We start from the raw sequence: 23629 nt of genomic DNA, 5'->3' as shown, positions 1-23629 counted from the left end.
CTTGGAGTTCTGAGGCAGCCCAGCCAGTCTGTCATCAGTGTCAGGAGACCCCAGGGAGGGTCACTCACCTGGGGGGGTGGGCTCACTGATATCCTTGGGCACAGGATGTGTCACTGGGGGCCAGGGGCCACCTCCCTGTCCACGGTGCCACCAGGGTCAGCCAGGCTGAGCAGCAGCAGTTGGTGCAGAAGGGTCACTTCAGCCCGTGGCACTTTGGGGCAGGAGCACTTCTGGGTGGGGGGTGACAGGGACCCCCCAGTCACAGGGCCAGGACCCCAAGGCCATTGGAAGGAAGGACAGGTCTCAGCCCCCTCCACCAACCCCACTGCCCCCCTACTGCCACTGATAACCCTCAAGGGCCCCCATCAACCCCAGTCCCTTCACTCTTTACCTTCCCAGTGACCCCCCAAGCCCTGCTGACTCTCCAGCTCCCCCAGTGACCCCCAACCTGCCCCAGTGACCCCTCCAGGGCCTCCCAGTGATGACCCACAGGATCCCACTGGTTCCTCACAGCCCATGACTGCCCTGCCACTTTATTCCTCACTTGCTGTCCCACCCCAAGCTGATGTTGACCCGAGGAAAGAGGTGGATGTGGGTTTGGCCAGGGCCTGGGGGCTGAGCCAGGTGCCTGACATGGGGTCTGTGCCTGCCTGATCTCCTCTGACTGCAGGACAGTTTTCCCCTGTGTTTGCCATGGCCCTGTTGGTCAAGTCCCTCCCAGAGCACTTATGAGGGGTCTGGCTGTCCCCAAACAGAGCAGGAGGGCTCTGGCCTGTCCCTCCACCTCCCAAACACGGGCTGTACGGGTCTCACACGGCTCAGGAGGGGGTTCTGTCCCAGACCCTCCCCTTACCTACCTCAGGGCTGGTTCAACCATTCCTATCCCCAAAGCAGCTACTAAAATACTTTGAATCATAGAATATCTTAGGTTGGAAGGGATCCATAGGGATCACTGACTCCAGCTCCCTGCTCCCAATGGGCCACTCTTCCCAGTACGAAGTGCCCCAGGTATGTGGGGCCAGTAGGGGCTGGAAGAATCCCCCTCAGAAGGGGCTGAAGGCAGAGAAATGAGGGGTAAAAAGGAATTTTGGCAGCAGTGTCTCTTCTGCCACCCTCCCTAGTCAGGGAAGTGGGGTGACACAGATGAAAACTTAATTTTCACTGGAAACCTGTCAGAACTGGTTGGTAGAAGAGTCTGGTAGAGTGGGAGAGGAGAACTGTGTGTGTGAGAGGAGCTCAGTGTGACACCCCTCCTCGGGGCAGCCTGCTCCAAAATCCCTGGGACCCACAGCATGTCTCCTGTCCCTCCAAGGCCACATTGTCCTGCTGCCAGGTCTGTCAGGTCAGATTAAAGGTGGGGAAGGGGCTTGGAGATCACCAGGACCCAGCAATAACACTCACCAAAGGCCAAAGGAACTCCCACAGGAGGAGCACCTGACGTGGACTGAGGAGTAATCAGTAAATGAGAGAAGCTGAGGCAATGCAGAATAAAGACTCTTTTATAGAACAGAGAAAGCAGGTGCAGCTCCTGCCGTGTTTGCTGAAGGAGGAAATCAGCTCCCAGCCATCAGTGGTGCTTGTGGGGATCTTCTTTCAGGGGTGGCATGATTTCTCCAGTCTCTAAAATCCTGTCCCCCTGAGGGATGAGAGCGTGGTGAGTATTCCCTCCTGCACCCAGCCCCTCCCTGCACAGCCCAGCCCTTCAGGGAACCTGCAACTTCCCCACTCCCAGACAAAAATCTCACTGCAACTCACTCAGAACACTCTCACTCACTCAACATTCCCAGGATACGGGAATAATATCAATAATATCACAGCCAAACTACCTGAACCTGCACCTGCTTCACCACAGAACAGCAGCCAAACATTTTGAGACTGTCTTGTTTTAAAAATGTATATTGGACTCATAGCACTGCATAACCCCCTTCAGCACAGCACAGGGTTCAGTGAGTCCAAACCCAGGGCCTGGTGACCATGGAGAGACACATAATCCCTCAAAAATCAACCTGCTGCCCAAGTGCTGCCTGTTCCAGCTCCAGGCACTGTCCTGGCCCACTGGGCTGACCTAAATTGACTGAAAAACTAGGCTGAAGACAGAGGACAACAGCCTGACCTTCAGTATGTTGCTATGTGGTTGTTAGGGATGGAACTTGTTAGAACTGCCAAAAATGTGCAGCTGTCAGAAAGGGCAGAGCTGATTTTCTAGGAGAGTGTTTGCCCTCTGACTTGTTACACCAATCAGTAACAGCTCAGAGCAGCCTGAAAAGAAACCAAGCAATATGACCCTCTCTGCTTAAAAAAACTCACCCCAAACTGAGGTGACACAACTCTTTGGGGACCCCTGAGCATGGGGGACCTGCAGGGACACCTGGGACCAAGCCAGAACCAACATTCCCAGTGCTGACAATGAGGAGAAGCAGAACCACTCTGTCATTCCACGTGTTCATAACCACAGAGGCTTTAAACACCCATTCCCAAAGGAAATGTTTGTGTTTTCCTCCCCATGGGCCATGTCAGCCAGGTACTGTCAGCCAGGTACTCCAAAGTCTGCAGCTAGAGAGGAGGTCCCACCGAAACAGGGACTGTCTGCTCCGAGGACAAGATGAGAACTGCCCAAAAACACTGTTCCTGTGCTGCTCCAGGACAGGCTGCCCACAGAACACCCCACATCCCTCCAGAGTCTCTACCAGGAATTTCTCAGCTGCTGCACAAACTTGCACTTCTCCCCATGGAATCCCTTCCCATCTGCCTGACAAAGCTGGAAGACAAAACAAGTGTTAACAGACTTACTGGGAATATCCGTGGATTTGCCATGACCATTCCATGAGGCTTTTTCTGGAAGTGGGGGGGAGAGAGGGGAAGGGGAAAGAAAAGAGTGTTACTTGGAGGGAGTACAAGTCTTTCCCATTCCCCACACCAGCAGCTGCCCTGGTTATACCCATGGTCACCACTCCTCCAGGAAAGCAACAACTCAGACACAGCTTTCCGGCTCACAGGAGGCAGCACAGGCAAAGCTGGGCACTGCCATAAATCACAGAATCATGGTGTGATTTGGGTTGGAAGGGACCTTAAAGACCATCTCCTTCCATCCCCTGCCATGGGCAGGGACACCTTCCACTAGCCCAGGTTGCTCCAAGCCCTGTCCAACCTGGCCTTGGACACTTCCAGGGATGGGGCAGCCACAGCTTCTCTGGGCAACCTGTGCCAGGGCCTCACCACCCTCACAGGGAACAATTCCTTCCCAATATCCCATCTAACCCTGCCCTCGGGCAGTGGGAAGCCATTCCCCCTTGTCCTGTGACTCCAGGCCTTGTCCCAAGTCCCTCTCCAGCTCTCCTGGAGCCCCTTTAGGCCCTGGAAGGGGCTCTGAGGTCTCCCTGGAGCCTTCTCTTCTCCAGGTGAACCCCCCCAGCTCTCCCAGCCTGGCTCCAGAGCAGAGGGGCTCCAGCCCTTGGAGCACCTTTGCTCCAACAGCTCCATGTCCTTTGTGTACTGGGAACCCCAGGGCTGGAGGCAGCACTGCAGGTGGGGGTCTCACCAGAGCGATTTTTTTATCATAAAGTATCACCAAAAATACATATATTTGTGCCACCTAAGCAAGGAAACACGAGAGGTGGACAGGCCACGGGAGGTCACCTCAGCCTGCAGCCCAACGCAGGCCGCCCGTTCACACCCCCGTGTGGGATCAGCCCTCACACCCCCCCCGGGCTCACTGCGGGGTTTAACCCGCCCGCCCCCGCGCCCCCCGCGCCCCGCACCATGACGTGGTACTTCACGTAGTAGGTGACGAGCCAGGCGGGGATCAGCACCCGCACCAGGAGGAACCCGCCGGTCTGGTAGGCCTTGTACACCTGCGGGGACAGCGGCGGGTCAGGCGGGGACAGCGGGCCCCGGCCGGGACGGGCGGCCCCCCGTCCCCCTCACCTGCTGCCGCCAGAGCCCCCCGGGCCGCAGGAAGCGCTCCCAGAACGCGGCCACCGGGCCGAGCTTGCGCGGGGGCAGGACGGGCTCCCGCTCGCTCAGCTCCTGGTCCCGCAGCCACCGGCGCCGCAGGGCCCGGAGCTGCTGCAGCCGCAGCTTCTCATCCTCCGTGTAGCCGCTCATGGCCCGGCCCCGCTCGGCTCGGTGCAGCCCCGGCCCCGCTCGGTGCCCGCCCGGCCGCGGGCGCCCCGTCCTTGTCGCGGCGCTGGCGGTGAGAGCGGGGGCGCGGCGCGATGACGAGCGCGGGGGAGGCGCCGAGCGGAGCGGCGGGAGGGACCGGGCAGTTCTGCGGGAAGGGCTGGGGGAGCTGCGGTTGTGCAGCCTGGGAAAGAGAAGCTTTGGGGTGACCTGCGGGCCGCCTCCCTGCTGAGGGGAACCTACAGGAAAGATGGGGCAGGACTATGCACAAGAGCACGTATTGACAGGACAAGGGGGAGTGGGTCCAAAATGAAAGAGAACAGGTTTAGATTGGATATAAGAAAGAAATTCTTCCCTGTGAGGGTGGTCAGGTCCTGGCACAGGTTGCCCAGAGAAGCTGTGGCTGCCCCTGGATCCCTGGTAGTGTCCAAGGTCAGGTTGGACGGGGCTTGGAGCAACGTGGGCTAGTGGAAGGTGTCCCTGCCCATGGCAGGGGAAGGAAGGAGATGGGCTTTACGGTCCTTCCAACCCAACCTGTCCCCCGATCCCATTGATCCCACTGATCAATCCCACTGATCCCACTGATCAATCCCCCTGATCCCATCGATCCCACTGATCGATCCCCCTGATCCCATCGATCCCACTGATCAATCCAACTTATAGATACAATCGATCCAAATGACCACCCCAACAATGTCAAAAGGCCCGGGTCGGTCCCGGCGCGGGCGCGGCGGGGCCGTGGCGCCCCCTGCTGGCGGGGGCCGATCAGCTGGGGCAGCCCCGGGCTGTGACCGGAGGGTTGAGGGTTCGAGGCCCCGCTCGGGCCGTTCCGATCCTCCCTCCGGGGGCTCCTCCCCCGGGCCCTCCCGCCACGCGAGCCCGGGGATGCGCGGCCCTGCCCGGCCCTGCACGGCCCTGCACGACCCTGCCCGGCACTGCCCGGCTCTGCCCGGCCCTGCCCGGCCCTGCTCGGCCCTGCCCGGCCCTGCCCGGCCCTGCTCCGGACAGCCCGGCCCTGCTCGGCCCTGCCCGGCCCTGCCCGGCCCTGCTCGGCCCTGCCCGGCTCTGCGCCGCCGGGGCCATGTCCGGGCCCGAGCCGGGGCTGCGGCTCCGCTTCCAGCGGCGGTTCCTGGCGGCGCGGCCGCTCCGGTCGCTGCCCTGGCCGGTACCGGGGGTCGGACCGGGCGGGCGGTGGGGGGGACGCGGCAGCGCTGCTCTGTTGGTTTGTTTATTTATTTATCCCGATTTAGGAGCTGGAACAAAACCTGCGGGCTGCGCCGGACTCGCCCCTGCTCCGGGATATCCTGCACCAGGTGGGGACACCCCCGGCTGCCACCGCGTGTGCCCAGAGCCGCCGGATCGCTCGTAAATGCAGCGATCCGGGCCCGCAGCGCTTCGCTGGGCCCTGCAGGACTGCGGGTTTCCTTCCCTGCCGCTGATTTGGCTGTTCTTGGATCGAAATGGAGACCCGCGTGCCCCAGCGCTGATGTGGTGGGTGGCACAGGCGAGTCTGCCCAGCTGGTCCTGGATGCTCCGGGATACAGGAACGCTGGTGCCTAAACTGTCCCTGGGGATGGGGAAAAAGCAAATCAGGCAGCAGGCCGAAAAGGAAAGAGGGAAGAGAAAAGCAAAAAAGGAGGGGAGCAAACTGGACCATTCCCATTCAGTTTTGCTCTTTACTCTGAAAGGGAAGATTTTTGCTGCCACAAAAGGTAAGAAATCTGCTGCCCCAGATCTGTAAACTCACAAACCAATCAGAAATCATCAGATTTCAATTTCTGGCTCAGCATCACTTGTACAGACTAAATCCCAATGCATTTCATGGCACCCAGAGCCAATTAATGTCCTTCTCTGGCCCTCAGTGCCTTTCCTAATCCCTCCCTGGTAACTGGTTTCCGTGGCTGTTCCTGTTTCAGACCATCCTCCACCCTCTGTGTGTGAAATATCCCCCCTCAACCAAGTACAGGAGGTGCTTTCTGACTGAGCTCATCAAAAAGGTACTGCTTGCTTTTCACTCTTCTTTTTTCCCCTGAAAACATCCCATGTAACAACAAACCACAACAGTCAGTGTAAATATTAGGGCCAACAATGTATTAAAGGGGACTTAATGTGCAAGTGTTTTTTGTTTTCATGACAATGTGACCCCCAGAGGTGCCCTGTTCTTCCCACAGCACGAATCCACAGCAGCTGAACCCCTGGATGAACTGTATAATACACTGGCAGATGTTTTAAAAGAAGAAGAATCTACTCAGTGTTACAAAAACTACTTACTGGTAAGCATTGATGCTGCACTGTTCTGAATCACATTTAATAATCTGAACTAAGCAATAATTGGCTTTAAAAATAACCCTTCAGAAGCCTGGAGTGCTTCCTACCTTTTCCCAGGTGCCAATATTGATTGTGAAGTGTAAACCTGTTGTCTGTGCTGATCCATCTTTGCCTTCTTGTGTGTCCTCCAGCCCACAGGAGACTGTGTGACCCTTTCTGAGAGCACAGCCATGATCTCTGGGGGCACCACGGGGCTCGTCACGTGGGAGGCTGCTCTGCACCTCGCCGGGTGGGCAGGGGGGAACCCCGAGGTGTTCAGGGCCAGGTAATGGCACAGCATGGGTGGAAAGGGGGGAAAACCCATACAGAATCATGGCATGGTTTGAGGTGGAAGGGACCTTAAAGATGGTCTCATTCTGTTCTTCTGCCACGGGCAGGGACACCTTCCACTAGCCCAGGTTGCTCCAAGCCCCGTCCAGCCTGGCCTTGGACACTTCCAGGGATCCAGGGGCAGCCACAGCTTCTCTGGGCAACCTGTGCCAGGGCCTCACCACCCTCACAGTGAACAATTCCTTCCCAATATCCCATCTATCCCTGCCCTCTGGCAGTAGGAAGCCATTCCCCCTTGTCCTGTGACTCCAGGCCTTGTCCCAAGTCCCTCTCCAGCTCTCCTGGAGCCCCTTTAGGCCCTGGAAGGGGCTCTCAGGTCTCCCTGGAGCCTTCTCTTCTCCAAGTGAACATCCCCAGCTCTCCCAGCCTGGCTCCAGAGCAGAGGGGCTCCAGCCCCCTGTTACTGTGAGCTACGAAACTGTAGTTTAATAATAGACAATATTTATAATAGTAATATTTAATTATAGGCAATATATACACCCAAAATAAGTGAAATCACACCCTTTTGCTGCTGGGTAACTGCTGGTCTTGTGTGTTCTGCAAGTCAAGCTGTAACTCAGGACCTTGTAGTTCTGTCAGGACAGGGATTAAGATCAAAACCTGGGCACTGTGCAGCCTGACTTGTTTTGAAATTCAGCTGCTCAGTTTTCAGTAATTTAACTGATGCACTTCACTCCTTGCTGGGATCCATCTCCCCGGCGTTAGAGGATCCGTGTGCAGGTCTGATCACACCTTCTGGGCTTTATTTATAAACAGGCGAGAGGAACAAGCACTTTTGAGGAAAGATAATTTAAAATACTGACTCCCAGAGCAACTGTGCTGCTTCAGTGTCTCTTTCTCTGCCCTGACTATGAAAAGAGCCAGTTCAGGGGGAGGCCGATGCAGATGGCTAAAACCAGGTGGGAATGTCTCTCATCCCCATGCTGGGAATGCTTTGTACCATGTGCAAAAGCAGCATTTCAGGTAATTAATTTATGCTGACCCTCAGCATTTCCCAGCTCTCCAGTTGTTTGAGATAAAGGTTAGGTTGTGAATGGTTTACTCAAAAATTATTGAAATTATCTGCAGCTCATTTTACCTTTAATTTTACTTGCAGTATTTTGATTTCCAACTTAATGTAGAGCCCTAATAGTACTTCTTTTACTCTGTTTTCCCTCAGGACAGTCTTGGAATTAGGAAGTGGGATTGGCTTCACTGGAATTGCCATCTGTAAGACCTGCCAACCCAAGACATACATATTTAGTGACTGCCACCCCTGTGTTCTCAGACAGCTGGGAGAGAACATCCGTCTCAATGGCTTCCAAGTGACCTGGTGTATCCAAACAGAGCCCCAAGGGCAGGAGGTGGAAGCAAAGAACTGCCAAACCCCAAAACTGATGGTTGCAGAACTTGACTGGGGCTCAGTGGCAGAGGAACAGCTGGTGGGTCTCCAGCCTGACGTTGTCATCGCAGCAGGTTCGTCGCCCCCGCGCCGGGGGAGGGACCCTGCAGGAGGGAGCAGAGTGGAGGGACAGGGGTGCAGAACTCAGAGCCCTGGCAGGCTCTCGAGGGATGACATCATAAAAAAACCCCAAAAAACAACTACAGCCCTGTTTTGGACTTGCCCATATATAAATCTGGAGGGTTTATAGAAAATCTAATCTTGGAAAATCGAGTGATAGTAAAATGTCTCAGCTGTAGCTACAGGGTTTTACTCCCTGATTTGGACCTTTGCAAAGCAAAAATTACCTGAGAGTCCAGGTGAGCAAATGACTTTGTCGTCCAAGGTATCACAAGGTGTGAATGTGAATTCTGTAAGATGAAGCCACTGCGTGTTACCCAATGCCAGCAACACTGTTCAGTGCCCAAACCAGCCCAGGCTGGACTCTGAAGACAAGAACTAAAGGAGATTTAGATCTGTCTACTCTTTGCTGTCACTCATTACTGCAGGACGTGCCCTGATTATGTTGGATCACAAGTAAGTGCTGTGTCTGTCAGTGGTACAGACACCTCAACACTTCCACACAGTAACCAACCACCTCTGGGGATCAGCATTTCGTACCCCTTGGTGCTCACTCTCACCTCCCATCACTATTTCTGCTCTCCAGGAAATGACTCAGGATTCAAACTGCTGCAAGTCCTCTGCCATCAGCCTCTAAAACACCCATTTTTAATAAGGCAGGTTTGTTTTGCCAAGGGCAGTGGCAACAGCACCAACACTCAGTGTTCCTGCTGTCTCCCTTAGGATGGGCCTAAATAAAATATCTGACAATCCATTTACAAAAAGGAGCACGGATTTTTAGTGATTTTGGAGTGATAGTAGGGATGAGGGCATAGCACATAAACCAGAGGCATTTCTGAAGATCTCTCCTTGGGAATTTTTAACCCATGAATAAAAAAAAAACATATTCCCCTGCACTGTGAATATTTTATATTTTTGGTTTGCAGTTCTCATTCTGCTTTTTGCTCAATCCTCAATAAATATTGTATGTTTCCCTCTTTTTTTTTTTCAGATGTGGTGTATGATCCAGAGATAATTTTAGCCCTCATTGGGATGCTACAGAAACTCTCCACCTCGAGAGCAGACAGAAAAGCTCCCGAGGTCTTCATTGCCTTCACACTCCGTAACCCAGACACGTATCACCTCTTCCAGGCTGAACTGGGTAGGGGCCTCTTTCATCAAGTGTTCAATAGTTTTGCCTCTTTCCCCATCACTTATTGTGTGGTAGAGATGAACAGGAGCATTTTTTGGTGAGGAGCATTGTCCAGGAGTGAGATTGTTATCCTAGAGCTGGATTTAAGAGCAGTAGCTTTTCCTCATGGATTTGATCAGGAGATTGGAACTTACCTTTAGGTACATCCTGGCTATCACAGCTCACATCTGTAAGGGATGAATTGCAAGTGTGGTGGACTCAAAAGGGAGGAAACTAAACAGGGTTAAGCTTAAAGGAGGGAAACCATCTGTGCTGCTCTGTCACAGTGATAAATAACAGAGATGCAGCCTAAACCCTTCACCTTATCTTACCAGTTCTTTGAGGGTTAAAAACCAACTAGAGATTAAATAAAATGGGATTTCTCTTCATGTACTCTTCTAAAGCCTATCTTTTGCAGTCTGTCATCTGCTCAGCAACTGGTTAATTCACAAAATGATGCTGAGAGAGGCATTACTGGTATCTTTTAAAAACACTCAAAGCATTTGCCTGTAGCTTTCTTTCACAGCATGGTAAAGATCTCTTCCTACAGAACTTGTCATGCAACTTGTGCTCTTCATTTTATTAAGCCTAAATATGATTCCCAGTGTTTCTCTTCACAGATAAAGTCGGGATCAGGTGGCAGATTATTCCAGCCCACGGCAACAGTAATTTTCTCTATGATGTGCAGCCAAATGTAACTATTCTCCAGCTATTTATATAGGCTTGGCAAATAGAATTGGAATTTTGAGACCAACAGGAGCCATGTCATCCTTGCAACAAGATTATCCTGAGTTCTGGAAGCACACACCAGAGGTGCTGGACTGTACACACGGGCTGTTGTCAATGTGAGTTGTCTCTTCCTGTAATTTCCAGCATGTCTGCAAAGAAGCTGCTGCCCCTGAAAAGTGAGTGAACCTCAAACAATACCAAAAAAATTAAGCCCTGATCATACTGCACTTTAATTCTGTAGAAGACAACAGAATTCAAGTGTATTTTTTTAACTGTGTTTTGGTTTGTTAACGCTGGAGGCAAACCTGCAGGATCATCAGGATCTCCCATGGACAAGGGAGCAAGACAATGGTTCAGAGTAAAAAATATTTTTAAATATTAAAATCAGCTGTAATTGTCTACTCTGTTTTTTTTATACTTGTTTGTATATACTGGCAGTCTGGTCAGTCTTAAAAACGAACCAGTAAACGAGCAGTGACTAATACCTCCAGAGCTGTGGGATGTCCCAGGCTCACACACTGCTGTAAGAGCAGGGGTCAGGCTCTGCTGGAAATCAGGGGCATCTTTACCCTGCAGTGATGACAAAAATCACAGCCGAGGTACATTGCTCTCACTTAAGAGCTGCCACTTTCACTCCTGGCTGCTGGGACCTTCCTGCCAGGCTGGCCAGGAAACAAAAAAGGAATCGTCCTCCACAGCAATGCTCCAGGGATCCTGCAAGGAGGAAACACTGAGCTCACCTGCTCAGAAACTTTCCAGTGTCCATTCATCATTCTCCTCTTGGTCCTGAAGCAGAAGATCAAATGCTGCTCATTCTCCTCTTTAGACTTTCTTTTTCTCTATCTGGTTTTAAAAGCTACTTACAGGAAAATGAACAAATACTTCAGGCTCCTCCTTCCGTAGCAATGGAGAGAAAATGGGTGGTGGGTAACTTGAAACCTGAAGAATCATCTTAATTCTTCAAGCTGAAAGAAGCCACAACTGCTGGGATTAAGCAGAAGTTACCCCAGCCCAGGTTTTAGCTCCCTGTCCCCAAAAAGGAAGAACTCAAAGGTATTATTTCTAGAGGAAATGCAAACTGGCAGCCCAGACAGGAGCTCCCCTACACAAAATTCAAGTCACTCAAAGGTTCTGTACAGATGGCTCATTTTACATCTAAAATTTTTATTATAGGAAGATGAAACCTCTCTGAAGCTTTTGGCATTACTGTTTAATTAGAGAAGTGCCTAATTTATCTCCACGTGCACAGGATTGGCTAAAGGGGAACAGCAAAACCCACAGACAGGATTTTGACTGAAAACAGTAGGAAAGATACATTAAAATATTGGCAAATAAATCTTTATGAACCATTCTTCAGTCAAGAAGCTGGAGGTTTTGCCAAACTCCTGCAGTAAAGCAACTTGACTCTTTTATTTTCACCTTCTTCCTTCTGAAAAAAGCAGATTTTCGATGATTACTCAGTCAGAGGGTTTAAAAATGCTGGTGCAGAACCCACTGTCACCACCTCCCACCCCTGAACTGGGAGCTTTGAGGAGCAGTAACCACATGATAAAACCAAGCACTTCTGTTCCTTAAACGACTGACATCTATTTTATAGCCAAAAAGGTGATGAAAAAAACTTGGAACCATTCAGTCTGCATATACTGATCTTAACAATAAAAAGCTGAAGGGTGCACCTGAGTGAGCACTCACAAAGTGAAGTGCCTTTGATTACATTACACGTATATTTGGGGCTTATTTTTCCCTGTTCTATTCATCTGTTCAAAAAGAGATAAATTTGATGTTCTTTCTCAAGGTGAATGGGCACATTCACTTCAGACTACAAGGGGAGCACTCACTGCAAGGTCTGTTTTCCTCTAAGTACCCAGTAAAGCTGTCACACCCCAGCAGCTGCACTTCCACATTCCTGCACACACTGTGAAAAGGAAAACAACTTTGAAACAAAACGGTTCTGTCTCAATAAAATCCTACAAGAGGATATTCAGTGTGTGTCTAGAGAAGACTAGGCAACATTAACTGTTTGAATAAACAAAACCCCCATGTATCCTCAGTTAAATTTCAAGATAATTTTGATTGGAAAAGACCAAGATCATCAAGTCCAACCTTTGACCAGTTGAAATAAAACAATTCAAATAAAAGGCATTTCCCACTTCGCAAAAAAACCCACACCCAAATCACCTACTAAGGTGCTGAGTGTACAGCAGGTAAAAGTGGTAATAGTTTCTATCTGTATTCAAGTATCTTCACCAAAAAGTGACCTCTGAGCAGCACAGGTGGACACGCAGCAAACGCCTCCAGCTGCACCTTCAGCTCTGCTCTGACACAGGAAGCTCGAACTGGAAAGGGAGTGTGCAAACACGTGTTCCGAGATGAAGTAGTTAAAAACTGCAACTGTAGACAACACAAAGTGTTTATTTACTGTTTATCCAATCTCTGCAGTCCAGGAATGTATTGGCTTTGCCACCCTCCTTCCCCACAGTCATTCCTTGTGCCCCAGCAGGGGCAGCACAGTCTGGTCCCAGCTCTCGTCCCAGCGCAGCTCCTGGGACGCCCTGAGGTTCTGTCTGAAGCTGTGCAGTTTGCCTTCCAGGGTCGGAAATTCCAAGAAAAGCATCTGTAATATAAAGGGCAAAACCACAAAGATACCATCATGTTCCATTTCAGGCTCATTGCAGCCTCCCCAGCATTAACCCTCAACTACAAAGCTGCAGTGAGACTGTTCTTGGGTCTGGCCCCAGAAACAGAACAATGACAACATTTTCAGTGCTTTTGCCAGCTTCAGATTCACATTTAAACACAAGAGAGGCAAATAATGTTCACCAGGCCAAGCAGTGCCTTCTGAGAAAGCAAAATACACAGACAGTCAGCTGTGAAAGGGCTGCCCACGTGGTGGCACCTTTGGGGTCACACCTGGGGGGCAGAAATGAGTCCAAGCCTTTACCTTCAGTTGTTCTGCGAGTTCACTCGAGTCCCTGAATATCAGACCATTTTCATTGTGTTTCACAAGTTCATGTAAACTGTGAAAAGAAGTCACAGAAGGAAATAATGAGACAAAAAGCAGCAAGTGGGACATTTAAAATGTTGTACAGTGACAGCCAAAGGGGCCCCCCAGGATATCTGTAACATTATCACTGATATGAGCCCCACACCTGACATAATGGGATGGAGAAGGCAGTTTAAAATCTTCTAATTTAAAGACTGTTTCTCCTTTCTATGTCAGACTAAATCTACCACAACTGTACCAAAGGGCCCTCACTCTGTGTCACTCAACTGGACATACATGAAAAATCAGGGCAATAATCTACTTTAAAACTAACCCACAAGGAAAATTTTTCCATGATCCATCATGAAATCTTCACAGAGAAGTTATCTTCCTTTATAAAGCTACTGTTTTCCCAAAGGACCATGAATTCCAAGACTGCCTATGCATACACTCACCCCTTCACTGAACGGAAGGAAGCTTTTTTAAAATTAAATATTTGGAAACAAAGGATAACAGGGATTTTTTAAGGCAAGTGGTTGCATGACATGCTCTGACCTTTGGAGAAACTAGTGTCATTCTTAAAAATTTATAACAACCTTGATTTCTAACTTACTGAATTTAAAAAAATGGCATAATACAGCAATCTCATTTGACTCCTGCAGTAGCTGCTGAACTCGTGCTTTGCAAGAGTATTTTTTATGTGAATCACTTGATCTGTAACAGAACAAGGTCCTACCATTCAAAATATATTGCACACACAGGTAAACAGCAGCCAAACATATCCACCACCTTCATGGGTAAATCCAAACCACTGGATGATTTATGGAGACACACCCCCAGGTCTGCTGAGCCTGAAAAGCAAACGGAACAGTCTGAATTCTCTGAGAGCAGCTCTTCTGCCCTGCTGCAAACCTTTATTTCTGTGCTGCTTTGGGTGGTGCAGGGTAAGCTCGAGCCCCCTCCAACCACCCAGACTGACTCTGTTTCAAGCACTCAGGGGAAAAAAAAAAAGCACAATACATTTTGTGACTAAAATTAGTCAGGTTTTAGAAATTAAAGGGGATTTTAAAGTTTCATGCATCTTAAAACAGCCTTTCTACCTCTTAATCTGCTAAGAATGGATAAGTGAAGGAAAACTCCAGCACAGACCAGAGAGGATATGCTGCTTGGCTCACTGGTGACCTCTCCCAGTTCAAGTCATCTCAAAATAGAGAAATTACAGCGTGATTTTATAGTCATTATGTTCATTATTTGAAAAGGACCAAATAAACACAGTGTTTTAAAGCCATATAAATTGTCAGGCTCTAATCCTGCAGAATGGAGATCAAGTTAAACATGTGTTTTACTGCTTTATTACTCCCACTTTATGCTGTTACAATGAACATGCTGAGGGAATAACATTCCAATGACAAGTTAATTAAAAATTTCAGCTACTTTTCGTTGCTTAGTGAAAAGCTTTTTTGATTTCATTTACAGGAGTGACCCTGAAAATAAGCTGGAACGTGCACAGGCAGCTGTATTTCAGCACAGAAGAAACAAAGGGTGCAAAGAACAGGCTAAAACAGCAACAGGTACCAAGCCAACTTTTTGGGATAACAGCGAATAGCCAGAGAAATTCAACATTTTTGCTGGAATGAGTCAAAGCCACGAGTCTCCTGTCACCAACCAAGCACTCATTGCTATATTCTACCAGGTTCTGTGCACAGTCTGTATCAGTTCTCTGCCCCTGTGCCAAGTTGTTTTTCACACATTCTCCAGCCTGTTTCATCACCCACTATTTACCAAGCAGAAGAGGGTAATCCTCAGCTTCCAGCCACGGTGTACAGATCTGGATATGTTTAAAGTGCAGTTTCTGTATCAGTCCATTGTAGTAGTCTTTTAGAGGTCCTTTACCTGTTTAAAACAGAAAAGAAAAATATTTAGTAGTTTTTCATCAAGCTGACTGAAAATAGTGTGGTCTGTGAATTTTACTGCACAGCTGCTGAGCTCCTGTTGCATCAGGTACGTCCAAAAGGACACCACACATGATCCTCCAAAAGACACATAAACATCCAAGTCCCTTTCAAAGTGATGTGTACCTAGAGTTTAAACTGTTCTGAACATGGAGCAGTGCAGAACTGTAGTAGGGACAGGGAGTAGAGAGGGAGGTCAAGAGCTTCTCCTCTGAAAATGTGCCATGATTACATCGTGTGGGTTCAACTATAAATTCAACTATAAGTTACCATTCTTATAACCAGAACTAAAGACAACAGTCTCTTCTCACCATCAGAAGAGTCAGCAGGGAACAAAAGTGAAAATGAATGTTCTGTATCAGCACTGAAAGAATTGCAACACAAGCAGACCCTTACCTGTTATCACACACACCAGAGCTGGAAGCTTGGCTCCCTCATCAATAAACCTCTCGTAGTCTGGAGAAGATAAAACACTGCTTGGAGGCCACAAATACACAGATGGTTGGTTAACAGTGGTCACAGTGTATTAATTATTTAGCCTCCTACTGCAAGTAATTTCTTTACAGGCATGTACTTAGTAAAACAGTAGTAAATTCAGCAATGTTAAAATTTACAAACTTGTACAGAAATAAATCATGCTCTGTTTATGCAGCAAGCATTTGCTCAACTGCCCCACAATCAGCTGCTTCAATAGATCAATTTACAATTGCCAGCTGCAAAGCCTACAAAATAAGACAAAGTATTCCCTTCCTTCCTATTAGCAGCTGCCTATGGAGAGTATCTGTAATAGCTTAAGAAATAAAACTGCAATTTAGAAGCTAGTTAGAGATTTAATTCTCCCTGACAACTCCTCCAATTGAATCCAGATGTTGCCCTTCTGTATTTCAATTACTACTCTTAAACCAGTGCTACTTAATCAAATACAGCTGCATTTTCACCTGAATAGGGTTTAGCAAAACCCTTTTTAAGTGTCCAGAAAACAACCCTTGGAAAAATGAGATTAATTCCTTCATACCCACCTTCTAAAGCTTTTAAAAGGACAGAGAAGTCTTCATCCTCTGAAAGAGAAGGCTTTATTAGTGACATCCATATTTGTATCATTTATGATGAATTACTGTCTTTAAATAACAACAATCAGACTCACCTCACCAACATGATTTAGTACAGACCGTGCTTTTCCTATTAAAATCTGCTAATTTGCTTTCATAAATAGAAGTCTATAACCACAGACACTGTTTATTTGCTTCCCCTGCTGGCAATATGGCAGACAAACCACTCACAAATGCTGCACATCTTCAAAGCTATCAAGTAACAATTTTCTAGTTTCTAAAACTAAAGAATTGAGTTTTAAAAACTGCCCTGACAATTCAAAGATAAAGACAATTCTGCCAATTCTGCCCCTGGTTACTGGCAATGGAATTTTTTTGCCTCTGTATGAAGAAGGGAACAGAAAATGGAAACAAGTGACATAATTATGTAGCACACATTATCAGAAATCATGGAATCACAGGTTTGGGTTGGAAGGGACCTTAAACCTCATCTTGTCCCAAGCCCTACCATGGGCAGGGATGCCTTCCATTAGACCAGGGTGCTCAATAAGGAGTAAATATTTTAATTTCTTAAACTATTTTATGCCACCCTGCAAGATTGTATGTCTAGAATGAAAGCAAAAAAAGAAGTAGGAAATCTCTTCTAACCATCCTTAAAGCTGAGCCTCTAGACTGTAGCTCTATAATTAAAATATAACTTTAAAAAATCATTGATTTTTAGCATTCTATATGTTATACCACATTTAGTTGTGTATGATACAACACTTAGTTGAATCATATACACCTTGTCTTCCATTTTTTTCCTGGCAAGTGAAGGAAAAACATAACTTCAGATGTGAGGAAGTACAAACAGCCTTAGTTTTAGATGAAAAATGCAGTGTTTCCCCACCTGTCCAGCTGGTGCTGCTGATGAGAAGAGCTGGCCGGCCCCTGGACTCCAGCACACGTCCATCCCTGCCACCCCTCTCTGTGAAGGCAGATCTCTCAGCACTGGGATCCACAGGCTCTGCACTGTGGAGACACAACCTCCTGAGGACGGGCTACACACACAGCCAACAGCAGCAGCAAACCCTGCTTCAGTGGCAGGAATTCCCAAACATTTTGTTTCAGATTTGCTGCTCAACTTCTCCAGAAACAGAGGCATCCCAGTACAGAGCTATGGAGAAACACCAGACCAGGAGAGGCCATTTTTCCTGCTTCCTACTGCTACAGACACGATTCCATCTTCCAGCAGAGTGTTTTCCTTAACAAGCTGAGCAAACAGCCAGCCTCCCTTTCCAGTTCTCACAGTGTGCCAACAGCACATTTATTCCATTCAACTCAGGCCCTACACACTCTGAGGTGGGCATTTCAAAAATACCCTCTACACACTATGGATTTCACTTCTTTTTCAAGCATTAGTTTGGTAAAGTAACTCCCTGGTCAATCTGCTACAGGTGACACCCTGCACACGGGCAGAGGGGAACATGCAACACTCAAACCAAGACCCTGAAGGCTCTCACAGTAAGTAAGGAAGAGGTGCCATTAAGGAAGCATCCAACCACTGTCATTTAGGTCCATTTGAAGCAGACAACTGCTGAGTTCCACCCTAGAGATACTCTGTCACAGATTGCCTCAGTGCTTGTGCCAACTTCTTTAAAAACAAAACACTTCTACTTCACACACCGAGTCTTGTGTCAGCACAGTTCAGTGATCTCACACCTGGCCTCTCCCTGTGACCCTGAGCCAACCTGCACAGCACTGGCTGCTCCGAGCCCACTGTGCCTCTGGGCTCAGAGCCTGGGCCCCCACACGAGTGCCTGTGGTCAGCACGTGCCCCAGCTGCCTGGCACTGCGGGAGGGACTGTCAGCACAGCTGTACTCCCAGCTCACAGCTGCACTCACAGCTGCACCCCCAGCTCACAGCTGCACCCCCAGCTCACAGCTGCACCCCCAGCTCACAGCTGCACTCACAGCTGTACTCCCAGCTCACAGCTGCACTCCCAGCTCACAGCTGTACTCCCAGCTCACAGCTGCACCCCCAGCTCACAGCTGCACCCCCAGCTCACAGCTGTACTCCCAGCTCACAGCTGCACCCCCAGCTCACAGCTGTACTCCCAGCTCACAGCTGCACCCCCAGCTCACAGCTGTACTCCCAGCTCACAGCTGCACCCCCAGCTCACAGCTGCACTCACAGCTGCACCCCCAGCTCACAGCTGCACTCACAGCTGCACCCCCAGCTCACAGCTGCACCCCCAGCTCACAGCTGCACTCACAGCTGCACTCCCAGCTCACAGCTGCACTCACAGCTGCACTCCCAGCTCACAGCTGCACTCACAGCTGTACTCCCAGCTCACAGCTGCACTCACAGCTCACAGCTGCACCCCCAGCTCACAGCTGCACTCCCAGCTGCACCCCCAGCTCACAGCTGCACCCCCAGCTCACAGCTGCACTCACAGCTGCACTCCCAGCTCACAGCTGCACTCCCAGCTCACAGCTGCACTCACAGCTGCACTCCCAGCTCACAGCTGCACTCACAGCTGCACTCCCAGCTCACAGCTGCACTCACAGCTGTACTCCCAGCTCACAGCTGCACTCCCAGCTCACAGCTGCACTCACAGCTGTACTCCCAGCTCACAGCTGTACTCCCAGCTCACAGCGGCACCCCCAGCTCACAGCGGCACCCCCAGCTCACAGCTGTACTCCCAGCACAGCTGTACCCCCAGCTCACAGCTGCACCCCCAGCTCACAGCTGCACCCCCAGCTCACAGCTGCACTCCCAGCTGCACTCACACCTACCGTGCTCGGAAGGGCTCGTAGTCCTGGGCGAGTTTCATGTACAGACGGTGCCGGAGGTCCAACGGTGTTTCCTTAAAATAAGAAGCTGGTCTGTCATACAGAGTTACTGCCCTGTGAGGAAACATGGGAATAGCTTAAACAGGATACAGACACAACAACGTGTACCTGGCTCAGTGACAGGCTGAACATGGAACGCAGAAAGTAATTAAGTAAATCAATACTGCAAAGTAATTCGGTTTTTGACTCTTACATCTGTCTATGCCTGAAGTTTGCTGGAATACACCAGGGTGGACACAATAATCCTGTAACAGAGCCCCTTTCGTGGTGCCTATTCTAGGGGTGAAATGCACCTGTACAAACTGCAGACATCACTTCTTGAATTTCAAACTTACTCTGTAACTGCCCCTGAGCAACCCTGATCTTAAAGCCCCCTGACTGCAAATGTAAAGCTGTCAGGGCAGACTAATCATTAAAAATCCCAGTGATTATTCCCATTCTATTGGCAGCCTGGCAGCAAACCTCCCTGACACCTGGACTGCCACCTCCCAGTCAACTGGGTGTTAATTAAGAAGGGTAATGAAGACTCCTGAATGCCCACACTCCACTGGCTCATTACAAAACAGAGCTAATAAGCTTCAGTGGAGTTGCTTTTGTAGGATCCCCCTGAATCCTGAATCCTCAGGGACCTGTTTTCATTTCACTTTGCACACACAGAGTAATTTGTGACTTACTTTATGTTGCAATTCATCCAGAGATCTTCTTTCATTGCATCAGTGACACACAAGTTATAGTCAGACAAGCGCCCAAAAAGCTTTTCATACCTGACAAAAATTAAGTCAGTTAGAAACCACAGGCAGGCAATTGCTTTAACTGCCCAGTGCCCATGACAAGTGAAAGCCAAATAAAACCAAAAAAAACCCCAACTGCCCCCAAAACTGAAATTTAATTACCAATTATTCCCAGTTATTGATGGACTCCTGGTGCTGAAGCAATATCAGTTTATGAGAAGGGCTACAGCAGGACTCCAACACCCACACTAGAAAGCCTTTAAAGCTTTTAACTGCACACAACCAATTAGATTCAGCAAGAAGCAGCTTTTTAAGGGAGAGCTGGAGTGTAAAGCAGCATTAGAGAATAAAAAACTCAGTACCTATAGAGAAATTCTAATAACAAGATCAAAGTTTGCATATGCACATAAAAGCAACCTGCCTACTTCAAACCACCCCCTACGTGTCCAACAAGGGCAATTTCAAAACATGTTTTCTGAAATAGAAACCAGTTCAGCACAGCAAACCCCAGAAATCCCTCTCACAAACAGCCCTTTGCCAATTACATTCTCCCCACTGGTTTCCATTCTGAATCCCACCCAGGTGTGTAATTTGAAGGAGAAGTGACTGTACAAACCATTTTGCAATCTGCACTAGCGGGTGGTTCCTCCCATGACTCAGGCTCATTATGGTGTATCCATAGTTGTGCCAATCAATTATCAGTTTGCTCCTCCAGAACAGACCTGCCACCCAGGCAACAGCTATACTGGGTAAGCCCGGGGGATTCTGCTCAAAAATAAACCAGAAACAGCACAAGAGCGTGGTCAAGTGACAAACACAAAGCAACTACCAGAAAAAAATCCAATTATTGAAATTACATCGCTTTAAAGGAGCTTAATGACCAGAGACTATTTGTATTCACCTACTAAAATTGGTAGGCCCTTCAAATTTCACCTTGGATCAGGATCAAAATCCCCCTCCAATAAACACAGCAACATTTCTAGTGAGATTTATTCTTTACTACTGCCCATGCCAATGAAGTTTAAAAGCCCATCAATTAACAGGAGGAGCAAACCTGAGTCGCTAACAAGAAAAATCAAGGTTTGGAGGCAAAAAAACACTTTGATATAGGTTTACACCATTGGTGAAGCCAGTTCAGCTCTCAAATAACTAGAACAATGTCTGAGACTTCTAAAAATGCCTTGTGAAGTAGCACTATTTGTTTTTATTAAAATTAGTCCCCCACAAAACATACCTGAAGAAGAATATAGGAGGGCTGATCTATCCTCAGCAGTGTATACAGTAACTGCACTGACTGCACAAGGACCTTTAGGACATACTGGAAAAGCTTTGGACCCACTGCAAAATGACAGGAAAACTGGTAAGAATATTACAGCTCTCCCCACAGAAATGTGTGCATTAAACAGAGCCAGCCAGCTCTGCAGAGAAAGGGTTACAATAAAGGTATCCTGTAAAAACGGAAACATGTTTAATATCTTTATCCATGAACTGCATAAGTGATTGAGCACCCCCTCAGCAAGTCTGGAGATGGCACAAGGCTGAGTGAGAGTGTTGATCTGCTTAACGGTTGGAAAGCTCTGCTGAGGGATCTGGGCAGGATGGACCATGAGAGGAAAGACTTTGAGGAGCTGGAGTGTGTCCAGGGAAGGGAATGGAGCTGGGAAGGGGCTGGAGCAGCAGGACCAGCTGAGGGAGCTGGGGGGGCTCAGCCTGGAGAAAAGGAGGCTCAGGGGGGACCTTCTGGCTCTGCAACTCCCTGACAGGAGGGGGAAGCTGGGGAGGTGTCGGGCTGTGCTCCCAGGGAACAAGGGACAGGATGAGAGGGAATGGCCTCAAGTTGTGCCAGGGGAGGTTTATATTGGATATTGGGAAAACTTCATGAAAAGGGCTGTCAGGCCCTGGCACAGCTGCTCAGGGCAGTGCTGGAGTCATTGCCCCTGGAAGGATTTAAAAGCCGTGTAGATGTGGCACTTGGGGACATGAGTTAGTGGTGGCTTTGGGAATGCTGGGGGAAGAGTTGGACTCGATGATCTTAGAGGGTTTTTCCAACCTAAAGGGTTTTTTGATTCTGTTCTATGATCATTACAAAGCTAAGTAAATACAAATGGGAATTTATAGGGACCATGAGGTATTTTGTATAGAAAGAAATCATAGAATCTCAGAATGGTTTAGTTGGAGGGACCTTAAAGCTCATCCAGTGCCAGCCCCTGCCATGGGCAGGGACACCTTCCACCAGCCCAGGTTGCTCCAAGCCCTGTCCAACCTGGCCTTGGACACTTCCAGGGATGGGGCAGCCACAGCTTCTCTGGGCAACAGTGATAAACACAAAAACTGGGAGGGGAAAAGGGAAAACAAAAAGCATTTCCCCATTTCGCTCTGCATCCGAACGGCACCAAGTGCCCCGCTACCAGCAGGTGTTTAATTCTAGCGGGAGATGGGGAGGAGGGAGATCAGGGTGTGCAGCTCTGAGCTCGGCGGGGCTGGGCCCGCACACGCTCCGGCCGCTCCGGGGGGTTTATTGTTCCACCCAAAGCTCCTTCCTCGCTCGCTCCGCTCCCCCCGCACACCCCCGGCCCCTCACGCACCTCGCAGCCCGCGCAGCTCGGCCACGGGCACCAGGCGGATGTGGGCGCTCCGCAGCACGTCCCGGTGCGGCCGGCTCTCTGCGGGGGGACAGCGCGGTCAGCGGCGCGGCCCCCCCGGCCGGCTCTCTGCGGGGGGACAGCGCGGTCAGCGGCGCGGCCCCCCCGGCCCGCCCGGCCCCGCCGCCCCCCACTCACGGAGGTAGCCCAGCAGCGAGACCTCGCGCCCGTGCCGGGCCAGCGCCAGCGCGTGGTACTGCATCCGCGGGCTGCGGCCCACGTCCCCCAGCACCGCCACGCACACTCGGCCCGCGCCGCCCGCCCGCCGCCGCCACAGCAGCGGCAGCAGCAGCAGAGCCGCCGCCGCCGCGCCCGTCACCCCCGGCCACAGCCACGGGCCCAGCGCCGCCATCTTGGGCACCGGCACCCGCGGGGAGGGCGGGAATGGCGCGGGGAGGGCGCCCCCTGGCGGCGCGGAGGCGCCGCGCTCTGAGGGGCCCGCGCTGGGGCGGCGGGAGCCACGGGCGGGTTAATTAGAGAGATACAGACAGAGGGTTAACTCATTACAGCGAGGTCTAATTAATTACGGCAATACCGGACAGCCCTCCGCAACGCGGGGTTTCCCAGCACATTTTAGATCATCCCGCAGTCAGGGGTGATTTCAGCACAGCTCCATCACTATTCAAAGTGTGTGTTTTCTGTAGCTCAAATTCAGCGAAACCCTAAAGAGATCTTCACTGGATCCGAGTTACTTCCCTCAGTTTGTTGTCTCAAGCCCTGATACTACCAGTAAAGTAGTGCCAGTACCTACCAGGTACTAAATCCCTGCATCCCACTGGGTTTTCATACATGTAGGTAATAAGCATTTTCCAGCTGTTTTCAGTTTGCTGATCCCTGTCTGCTGGTGGAAATACAGATCCCAAGAGCGAACAGAAGCCTCCTGACAGAAACATTTGCTCCATTATCTTGCCAAGGCCCCGTGGAAGTGACTGAACCCCACGGTGAAAAATCATTAAGTTGTGCATAAGTTTAAAACTAAGTTAGTTGTAGTGGCCAGGGATCCAATACAACGTGTCGCACAAGGCAGAGAACAAATGGTATTTCTTCATTACAAATAAGTTTAAAGACACAAATGAAGGATGCCGGTGAGCAGTGACAGGACCCAGGGAATGGCTGGAGCTGTGCCAGGGCAGGGTCAGGCTGGATCTCAGGAAAAGGTTCTTCCCCCAGAGGCTGGTTGGGCACTGCCCAGGCTCCCCAGGGCAGTGGGCACGGCACCAAGGCTGCCAGAGCTCAAGGAGGGTTTGGACAATGCTCTG

The 23629-nt window shown here is 49.8% G+C and overlaps 3 protein-coding genes across 6 annotated transcripts; 1 reads left to right on the top strand and 2 right to left on the bottom strand.

The window, feature by feature from the left end:
- Positions 1-1481: 1481 nt before the first annotated feature.
- On the bottom strand, positions 1482-4209 carry NDUFB6 (NADH:ubiquinone oxidoreductase subunit B6). Of its 2 annotated transcripts, none has more exons than XM_027738027.2 (4): positions 3925-4209; positions 3772-3851; positions 2791-2835; positions 1482-1636 (listed from the first exon to the last, which is right to left on the bottom strand). In XM_027738027.2, exons 1-4 carry the CDS (start codon positions 4102-4104, stop codon positions 1621-1623), a joined length of 321 nt encoding a protein of 106 aa, XP_027593828.1. In that variant the 5' UTR covers positions 4105-4209; the 3' UTR covers positions 1482-1620. The 2 variants fall into 2 exon arrangements, with proteins under 2 accessions (XP_027593828.1, XP_027593826.1); XM_027738025.2 differs by having other exon boundaries at positions 3759-3851; positions 3925-4206.
- A 936-nt stretch (positions 4210-5145) lies between these two features.
- On the top strand, positions 5146-15895 carry EEF2KMT (eukaryotic elongation factor 2 lysine methyltransferase). 2 transcript variants are annotated; one of them, XR_003543877.2, is made up of 9 exons: positions 5146-5284; positions 5370-5432; positions 6036-6116; positions 6291-6392; positions 6579-6712; positions 7937-8232; positions 9270-9419; positions 10070-10354; positions 14638-15895. XR_003543877.2 is itself a non-coding variant. In XM_027737985.2 (8 exons), the coding sequence occupies exons 1-8, from the start codon at positions 5201-5203 to the stop codon at positions 10168-10170; spliced, it is 1011 nt and encodes a 336-aa protein (XP_027593786.1). In that variant the 5' UTR covers positions 5146-5200; the 3' UTR covers positions 10171-10579. The 2 variants fall into 2 exon arrangements, 1 of the variants encoding a protein (XP_027593786.1); XM_027737985.2 differs by lacking the exon at positions 14638-15895 and having other exon boundaries at positions 10070-10579.
- Positions 12571-22737, bottom strand: ALG1 (ALG1 chitobiosyldiphosphodolichol beta-mannosyltransferase). 2 transcript variants are annotated; one of them, XM_027737984.2, is made up of 13 exons: positions 22509-22737; positions 22314-22391; positions 20963-21066; positions 20345-20493; positions 19672-19761; positions 18941-19051; positions 17052-17173; positions 16133-16171; positions 15510-15569; positions 14944-15054; positions 13898-14012; positions 13120-13195; positions 12571-12792 (listed from the first exon to the last, which is right to left on the bottom strand). In XM_027737984.2, the coding sequence occupies exons 1-13, from the start codon at positions 22720-22722 to the stop codon at positions 12658-12660; spliced, it is 1404 nt and encodes a 467-aa protein (XP_027593785.2). In that variant the 5' UTR covers positions 22723-22737; the 3' UTR covers positions 12571-12657. The 2 variants fall into 2 exon arrangements, with proteins under 2 accessions (XP_027593785.2, XP_039239576.1); XM_039383642.1 differs by lacking the exons at positions 20345-20493; positions 22314-22391; positions 22509-22737 and having other exon boundaries at positions 20963-21047.
- Positions 22738-23629: the final 892 nt, after the last annotated feature.

The sequence above is a fragment of the Pipra filicauda genome, unplaced genomic scaffold (genome assembly GCF_003945595.2).
Source record: "Pipra filicauda isolate LSUMZ 115617 unplaced genomic scaffold, ASM394559v2 scaffold319_size1146426_pilon, whole genome shotgun sequence".
Lineage (NCBI taxonomy): Eukaryota > Metazoa > Chordata > Aves > Passeriformes > Pipridae > Pipra > Pipra filicauda.
Note: the sequence above shows the minus strand (reverse complement) of the source record. Positions and strands in the feature narration are given on the sequence as shown.